General features: G+C 43.7%; 1 protein-coding gene across 1 annotated transcript; it reads right to left on the bottom strand.

Annotated features, from left to right (window-relative positions):
• Window positions 1-5,848: 5,848 nt before the first annotated feature.
• Window positions 5,849-8,642, bottom strand: LOC138999848 (cell adhesion molecule CEACAM21-like). Its single transcript, XM_070402061.1, has 4 exons — window positions 8,579-8,642; window positions 7,346-7,579; window positions 7,109-7,235; window positions 5,849-6,128 (listed from the first exon to the last, which is right to left on the bottom strand). Exons 1-4 carry the CDS (start codon window positions 8,640-8,642, stop codon window positions 5,849-5,851), a joined length of 705 nt encoding a protein of 234 aa, XP_070258162.1.
• Window positions 8,643-9,284: the final 642 nt, after the last annotated feature.

The raw sequence follows: 9,284 nt of genomic DNA, 5'->3' as shown, positions 1-9,284 counted from the left end.
AAAGCGAAACAATCTCACAAACAAGCAGAAAAAAAATCCCAATATAATTAACAATCAAGCAAACAACAAAACGACAGAGAGAAAAAAAAAAATTGGATAGTGAAGAAAGAGAAGAGAGAGGTATATATGGACTTTAAGCAGGGGATTGGAAATTAGCTATATAAGTAGGGTGAAATTTTAACAGGGATTAAAAAGAATGAACAGGAAAAATCTAAAGCAGAATAGGGTAAGAGAAACAGGACAACAAAAGGGGAAAATTGCCCTAACTGGTTTGGCTCAGTGGATAGAGCTCAGCCTGTAGACTGAAGGGTCCCAGTTTTGATTCCGTTCAAGGCCATGTACCTTGGTTGCGGGTACATCCCCAGTAGAGTGTGTGCAGGAGGCAGCTGATTGATATTTCTCTCTCATCAATGTTTCTAGCTCTCTATCCATCTCCCTTCCTCTCTGAAAAACATCAATAAAATTTATTTTTAAAAAAAGAGGGGGGAGTGAGGAAGAGAGTTTTGGCATCATGGTAAAATTGAGATAAAGTAAAATGATGCTAAAGAAAAGATGAAAATAGAATGTAGAACACTAATCCCCAAATAAAATAAAGAGAAAATAAAACTACACTTTTTTTAAAAAAAGGTAAAATGGTAGTAGTAATAATACTGGTAAAAAAATAAAAATGTAGTAATTTTAAAAAGGTAAAATCAGGTGACAAAAGAAATTTAGTTTCTTAAGTAAAAGGTGAAAAAAATAAAAATGTGCAGTAGTGAAGGTCCTTCACTTCCTATACTCTTCTGTTATGCATGCCTCAGTCCTGTCAGGTATTCAGGAGAGTGTTGAAGTACACTGTGATACACTGTTCCTCCGTGTTGTAAACCACAGTCCTGATTTTAAAGCAGGCAGTATTTCTTTGTTTCCCAGACTGCCATTATTTGTGTTTACAGAAGAGTCAGTTCGTGGTTCAGCCCCTGAGTGCCAGTGTTTCTGGATTGACCTCTGAGGCTATAAGTCCTCTCTAGCCAGAATTTAGTTTTAATTTTCTCTATCGCAATGAATACTGGTTTGGGAGAGTTGACTGCCCCAGAGCTGTTCCTTGATCATTACTCCTGCTCTGAGTCCCAGGTTCCACAAAAACAACTTTCCCCTGCAGTCTCTGTGAATAACCCCAATTGGACGATCCTATGTATTGGGTTTAATAATCAAAAGCAAAGATTTAAGGAGAAAATAAAGAAAAAAAAAAAGAGCCAGATTAGGTGTGTGAGCTCACACCATCCACCATCCAACTCTGTGTGAAATTCTCCCATAGTCTCTTCCGCAAGTCCTCTCTCCCCTGGAAGTAAGCAGCAGGCACACTGTCAAAAGACAAGGCTTCCTGTCTGAACCCAGTTCAGCTATGGGCTGATTTTTACAGTTCCCTTCTGCCAGCAGCCCTGTGGGGTCCCTTCGAAACCCGTGGATCAGGTTGGCCCCAAAGGCCTCAGACTTTGTGGGGTGCAGATTTCCCCGCAGGTTCCTCTCTCAAACCTGAATTACAAACCACACCTTTATCTAGGTGAAATCTGACCTTTCCGAGAGGAGGAGGAGGGCTAGTGTGAGTCCACTTATCCGCTCTGCTTGAAATCCAGTGTTCCTGGGTTCATACCTGATCCATGGGTCTGCTCCAACATTTTTAAATGGTAAGAATCAAAAACACCCCACACAGCCCTTATTTCATTCTAATGTACTATAACATTATTACTGTTGTTGCTGTGTGGGTTACTGGGCAACTGCCCCACCAGCATGCCATGTCCATGAGGACTGGGGTTTTGTCTGTTCTGTCTCACACCTGCACCCCCAGTACTTAGAGCAGTGTCTGCAGATGGTGAGCAGTAGTTTGGTCTTCTTTGAGAAATGAGTAAAGACGTTACGCATGTGATCATGGTTGAAAGGGTCAAATATGGGGTACCATGACCTCACATAACTGGGATTCTGACCTAGACTGAGGGACCAGGGAGACTTTCCTGAAGAGCGGCATCTAATAGAGCAAGATCCCAGGATAAGCTAGAGCTAATGGGGGCAGGAGTAAGAGGTCCAGGCAGAGGGCACAGAAGATGCAAAGACCAGGAGGTTGAAAAGTTGAGGGAAGTAAATGAGTTAAACTGACTCATTTGGGTGATTAAATGAGGTAATAGACCTGAATTGCCCTAGTACACACAGTGTCTACTAAAAAAAATAAAAGGCCAGCTGTTGTCATTATTACACATCTAGGGTCTTCCATCCTGGGAACAACAATAACAGAATAAAGGGTTTCTTCCCTCCCTAACTACACAAGCAATTCATGACATCAAGCCTTTATTACAGCTTGACTGTGGTATACGTGACAGGCAATAAACCAAATATATGCAAATACACACTCCTTCTCATGCAAAAGTTTCTCATGTGCTTTTGTAGTCCCTCTCTCTGCACCCCACTCCACAGTCATCAGGCAAGCACTCATTCTGCCTTTCTTGATAGATTATTTTGCATTTTCTAGAAGGCTATATACATGGAATTACATCGTATGCTCTACTTTTTTCATGGCTTCTTTCAGTAAGCATAATGATTTTTATGAGGTGAAATTCTTATAACAAGATATTAATCCTTTTAAAGTGAACATTTCACTGTCACTATAGATAAAATGTTCAGTCACTACGATACCTAGTCTTGAAACATTTTCATCACCACAAATAAAACTCTGCTCCTAAAGAAAGGTTGCTCCCATCTCCCCAACCCCTATACCTGGACACGCCCAATCTGAATTCTGTCTCCTTCTCTTTCATGCTCTGTTTTCTGTACCATCTACCATGCCAGCCTGTACATCTGGTGCCCCACTTGTCCCAATGTCAGGCCACTAATCTAAGCCTTTAACACCTTATTCTTCCTCTGAACTGCATTTTTCACCAGTCATATCCATCTAGCTCTGGGGGAATGGAACCCCAGTACCACTGCACCAGCTCCAGTGGCTATTTTCTCAACAGGTAGGTCAGCACCCCTCATGTTCCTCAGCCAAACCTAAACCCACACATAGAGAGCATTCCTACATTAAAGCCCTAGGTGCCATTGAACTCATAAAATGCCTCACACCCCTAAACCTCCCAAGCTTTACAATTCCCCATCCTGACTCTGAACAAACACCATCCCTCCACCACCCCTTCTTATGTTCCCTTCTGCTTACCCACTATCCAACTTTGACCAAGTCCAAAAACGATCCACCATATACCCCGGAGGCCACAGTTATCAGGAAACAAAACAAAACCAAAGGAGAGATTGATTTCCATTTCCCAGGTTCTGCTTTGTGAATTTCTTAACCAGACACATCGAGTTTGCAAAGCAACAACAAAAAGAGACAACGAATGCAGACCCTGATGTCTGGCCTGAGCTCTGGGTCATGGAGGGCTGGAAACAGGGTCGTCCAGTGTGGGCCTGCAGGTGGCTGACGTCACAGGGACGTGCATGTTTACTGGAGTTGTTCTGTATCACTGAATATTGGCTTAATTCTCTGTGATATTGTTCTTCAAAGGTGCAGTGAAAATGAATATAGAATGAGAACACTTTTGTTGATTAGGTCTCGACTTCTCACATTTGGTGCAAGGGCCACTCAGAGGCAACCTGGGAATGATCTGGGAAGTCAGGCCATCTATTGCTGTAAACACCACATCAGAGGAGAGGAAGAAAAGTGGGAAACATTTATTTGGAGGATTGTAGCCACATAAGGAAAGAAATGGGAAAATATGAAATTATGGTAAGGATGGACACTGTAAGATGACAGGTTCAGCTAATTACAGGTAGATGATGTCAAAGTAAAACTTGAGCCAGACAAATTTTGGGAGACAAGAAAGTCCTTATTCAAGACCATGCAGCAAGGCATTGAGACTGACCTCAACACCATTGAAATAAAAGGCTGGAGAGATTTTAAAAACAGAAGGAATCATAGGCATCTGTGTTTGCTAATTGGATTGACACAAAAGATAAATGAAATTCAAATCCTGACAGGATGGTTTTCATTCTTGTTACATTTAAAACTGGTTCAGAGAGAGAGAGAGAGAGAGAGAGAGAGAGAGAGTTATGAGAGAGAAAATATCAGTTGCCTCCTCTAAATGCCTTGACCGAGGACTGAACATGCAAACTTTAGGTGTTTGGGAGAAAGTGCCAACCAAATTGGCCACGCTGGTGAGGGTAAGCAGGATTTTTTACATCTTGGTTTTAAATGTCCCCACCCAAGTTAAGCTTCTACACTTCCTCAGAGACTGAGACACAGAAAACAGGAGAATTACATTTTAACAGAATGGACCCAAACCCTTTATGCAGATACTCTATGAATCATATTACTGGCAAGAAGTTGTATTTATTAAAAATACACTTCTATTGATTTCAGAGAGAGGAAGGAAGAAGGAGAGAGACATAGAAACATCAATGATGACAGAGAATCATTGATTGTCTGCTTCCTGCACACCCGTACTGGGAAGCAAGCCTGAAAGCCAGCTTGTGTCCTGACTGGGAATTGAACCATGACCTCCTGGTTCTTGGATTGATGCTCAACCACTGAGCCACTCCAGCTGGGAGGCAAGAAGCTTTTAAGGAGACTTCAGTATATTTCAAAAGGACAGAGAAAGAATCTGAAATTACAAATTGCAGTTACATTGATTTCTAAAGGAAATACTCTAAAAAATTAGAGATAAGAATCCTAGTCAGGAAGAAAAATTAAAGATTCTGAGGGAATAATGAGGCCTCTTCTTCATAACAAAGCTACTTTCTGAACAGTGTAGGCAAACACAACTAAATCCTTTCAGCCAAGTCCCAGTTTGCATTGCCATCAGTTCCTGCAATTTATAAAGAAGTGCAATCTCCCAGCCACATGTAAATAGATGCCAAATAGTTGAGAGACTGAACATAGATCGCATCTGATCTCCCAGAAGGCTGTGCTTCTGGAGTTTTCCATGTAGACACTACATTTCTCTCTACAGTCACCTTCCCTTTGATCAAACTTCATCTCCAAAGAAGAAGACTATTCTACATCCTCCAACATGGCTGGTTTCTGATTAGTGACCTAAGTGCAGAGGAATGACATTCATGTTCTACTTTGCTGTGATGCAGGTTTTTCTATGAAACCTGAAATGGGAGATTTAACAGCCTCTTGAGATTAGGCGGCCTCACCCTCACACTTCACCTGCAGTCTCTCTAGCATTGGGTGAAGCCCTCCTCTCAAACAGATTATGAGTCTTCAACAGGTCAAAAATAGCTCCATAAAAGGTGAGGTCATTTACAATTCTGTGGGCATCAGTTTGAACTAGGACATTTGCTAAGCATCTCTTATATTACCAACGTTTCCAATTCTATTCTATCAACAAAGATGACAGGGTGCTACTGAACTTACGCAGATAAGTCTATTGCCATGAACTTAAGAATACTCCAGAGGGCATTAGTAGCTTTGGGGAAGAAAAAGTTCCCTGTTGCATCTCACATAGGTGTTCTCTTGTCTATTCCCATCATCACCAGTGTGCAGGCACCCTCCACATATCTCCCTGGAAATGTGAAAGAGCTCATGTTCCTGTCAGCTTATGTATTACTCCTGTGGGTCATTACACAATAACTGCCCCTCCTGTGAAGCACATGGTGTCCCCTCCATTGTGGAGATCGTGCAAATGGAACCAACCAGAGATGTTATCCAATGTGGAATGTTACATTACGTCGACAATAATGACAATGGCAGCTCACATTTTTTAGTATTTATTGATTCAAAGCAAGTCTTCTAAGCAATTTCCACCACCACAAGAAATATAATAGGTGCATCATTATTTTTATTTTTTTTAGTTTAAGAACATAAAGGAGGGGAGGAGGATCACTAGTACTTGACATCTAACTCTACAGGCGCACTTGTAACGGAGAAGAAGGGGTGGGAGACTTTACACTGGTATTTCCCACCCTCCTCTCTTCTGACAGGGTCTATGGTGAGGGTTCTGTGGTCCTGGGATAGCTTCAACTTCTCCGTGAGCAGCAGTCTCATAGCATTGAATAACCAGTTGATGGAGCTCTCATCTGTGTGGCAAGTCATGACAACAGCATCCTCATTCTCTGTGACTATGGTGTTGCTGGCTATGAGTGTGGGCACACTCAGAGCTCCTCTGAAGAAATAGAGGGTGAGAATTATTGAGTGTGAGCTTGAGACCAGGGGCTATCCTCCTTCCTCAAAAATATCAGCCCTGACTCTGATTGCTCTGAGGGTAATTTGTTTCCACAGTAAAAATTAATTAATTCTAAATTTGCCATCACTCCCTAGACCAAATCTACCTCTCTGAGCTGAAGACCCCTAAGTAGGAAGGTTATGAACCAATGATTGATCTAGGGATCCAAAGACATCTAATAAGGTCACTGGGATTGGAGGAAAAGATGGGGCTATGGCTGCAGATAGACCTCAAGTGACTCAGTTCAATTTCTCATGGTCTTTGGGATTCTGCTTAGGAACTGTATCTCCCTATGCCTCACTTTCCCCTCAGTGAAGAAAAATGAATATTTGACTGATATGTGGACCATGTACTAATCATAAAATATTCACTGTATCTGACATAAATATTTGGAAGGAAAGCTGCTCAAATAAGTGGCATTTTTTATTGATGGACTTCACTAGAGAATCCCCCGGGCTGATCTCTTGTAGGTGAGCTCCTGCCAGGAGCATGTTTTCTCCTGCTCCTCCCTTGGGACACTGATCTTTCTCTAGACTTACTTAAGTCCCACAGAACAGTCAGATAATAATCTGGGGAGCTAGTCCAGTTGTGCTCTCCACACACAGAGTAAGGTGAAGGAGAGTTTAGCCCCAACTGGTGAATAGCTCAAGAGCCTTGTGACTCTGGCACATGGGAAATTGTTGTTCTAACTCAGCCCTTCCACGGAGGAAAAACCCAACCTGACACAGGCTCCCCAGGGCATTTGCAGTTAGGACATTGTGACAGGGGCCTGAGAGGGGCTGCCTAAGCTAAGCACCTCTGTGAGGAACTCAAGAAGCCCCTCAGGCCAGGTCCTTACAGAGCCCTGCAGGTTCTATCTCAGGGACATGATCAGGGTATGGCCCAGGGACCTGGACTAAGTCTGGTCTCCCTCTGCTTACTCACTCCCATCAAATTGCTTCTTCTCTATGTGGTGAATGTCTGTGGGGCTGGAATCTGGGAAGAGAACATTGACCTTAGTATGTTTGTCTCCACTGTCTGTGTCCTGCACTAAATTCCCAAACCAAGCTTGGGACATGATGCAGAGGGGGATAGAGGAGAGTCCAGGGCTGGAAGTCCTGTGTGTGAAGTAGAATTCACCCCATCCAACACCTAGAGTTCAGAGAGCAATCACTCACGGTATACAATGAGCCATCCAAATCTTTTTACTCTTCGTGACTCTGGAAGGACGGCTACTACGAGATAAATATCTTGGTCCCTCGCAGTGACGTTTCTTATGATGAGGGTTCCTTCAAGGTTTATTTGCTCTCGACCACTGTATTGGGGACCTGTTAGATATTCACTGGAATACCATTCACGAGACCCAATGAAATTATCGATCTTCATCTCTATTCCCCTGTACCAAATAAACCCTATAACATCGGGAGGCGTATCGTGGAGATATAGAATCACATCATGCCCTTCAAAAGCAGTGGTCGAGACAACAGAAAATCGAGCAGTGGTGGGTGGGATCCACAAGGTTAAGAGGAAGACTAGAAGGGAAGAGAGAAATTGATCAGTATTTTGATCTATGTATTGGGATGGAGAGATGAGGCATTTCTCTTCATCTCTCAGCCTTAGTCTTCATGTGAGTTCGTGTGTGCATCTCCTTGGTAAAGGTCAGCAACATGGCCACCATGGCTTCAGCACCTCGGAACCTATGCTTCTTGTTTTCAAAACTATTTCCCAGCTGTCTGTGTGGCTGTCCTCCTTACTTCCCTCAGATCACTGTTGACATTACGTGGCCTTCTTGGAGGACCTTCCCTGACCACGTCCTCTAAATACCCTCTATCTTCACTCTCTGACCTGTCCCCGCTCTGTGCCCTTCAAGACACTAGTGGGTACCTGATGTCACAAGTAGATCTCTTCCTGTTTCCTTTCTCCCCATATAGTGTGAGCTGCATGTGGGCAGGGGATTTTGTGATCTTGTGTCCCCAGTGCCTGCAATAGGCTGCAAACACCTGTTGGTGAATTAATGACTGTTCCCAGGCTTGTCCACTTCCCATGCTTTATTCTCCCATATTTGTAGCTGGTGGTGGGGACAATGTTTAGCACCCCTGGTTAAAATGATTCTGGTATCACCTGAAATAAATTGTCATGACTGTGGTCAGTTTTCAAAATTTAATACTCAGGGATGACTAACTTAGCAAATGAACCGCAATTGAGGTATTCCTACCTCTCACCACTTCCGCATGATCAGATATTACTGTTGCTGAGCTCCCTCTCTCATCCTACTCTGCACACCTGTCCTTTAACTCAGGTCCAAAAGGAAGCCCTTCCTTCCCTGACAGAGTGCTGTCCTCCCCAGGAGATCTGGGCCAGTCTCTGACTCCCAACCTCACTTCCATTCCCTGGGATTGTCCCGTCCTTACCGGCCAGCAGGAGCCCCACCATGGGGACAAGTTCTTTGACGGCAGAAGCTGCAGTGCACTTCATGGGGACTGTTGCTTGCTCTGTCCTTTTCTCTGTGAGAAGAGTGCAAGTTCCAGTAAAGCTCCTAGACACCTCTGTCCAGACGGGTGGGATGTGCTCTCCTTCCACCCAGTCTGCTGAGCCTCCTGCTGGGACAAGATAACCTCCCTGGTCATGTGGGCCCGGGCGGGGTCAGGGCCCAGGACATTCCCCTCATTTTTTCCAACCCTGTTGCCAATTTGAGTTTACCTTTACTCTGTATTTTTGTTCCTTGGAAACTCCTGAAGCCTCTGTCAACACACACACATACAAACACAAACTTTCACATGAACAGACACGTGACCAGTAAAGCAATGGCCTGGGGTGTCCAGTTTCTGGTCATTTTCAACAGCTCCCTGTCAGTGCACATTTGACTTTTCCCTTCAGAGAAAGAGGTCTGGGGCTGTGATGTGTTTACTCATTGAGATAGACCACCGACTCAGAATTTAAATTTAAGAGCCTTTATTAAGCTGTCCAGCTGACTACACCTACAGCACCCTGCTGAAGCAAAGGCTGAACTGCACTGGCAACTTCCATGGCCAGCGACTACAGTTACAGCACCCTGCAGGAACAGAGGTTGAACTGCAGCGCTGACTGCAAAAGTTATATTTGATTATTAAATTCAGT

Source organism: Myotis yumanensis, unplaced genomic scaffold (assembly GCF_028538775.1).
Source record: "Myotis yumanensis isolate MYYU_CA2020_CCGP unplaced genomic scaffold, mMyoYum1.0.hap1 SCAF_23, whole genome shotgun sequence".
Classification (NCBI taxonomy): domain Eukaryota; kingdom Metazoa; phylum Chordata; class Mammalia; order Chiroptera; family Vespertilionidae; genus Myotis; species Myotis yumanensis.
Note: the sequence above shows the minus strand (reverse complement) of the source record. Positions and strands in the feature narration are given on the sequence as shown.

What these genes read in the sequence shown, in the direction of transcription:
- LOC138999848 (XM_070402061.1), bottom strand. Translation starts at nt 8,642, where the DNA reads ATGAAGTGCACTGCAGCTTCTGCCGTCAAAGAACTTGTCCCCATGGTG. An exon ending in GGTGGGGCTCCTGCTGGCCG is followed by an intron (nt 7,580 to 8,578) that starts GTAAGGACGGGA and finishes CCGATGTTATAG; the next exon opens with GGTTTATTTGGTACAGGGGA. An exon ending in TGGATGGCTCATTGTATACC is followed by an intron (nt 7,236 to 7,345) that starts GTGAGTGATTGC and finishes TCATGTCCCAAG; the next exon opens with CTTGGTTTGGGAATTTAGTG.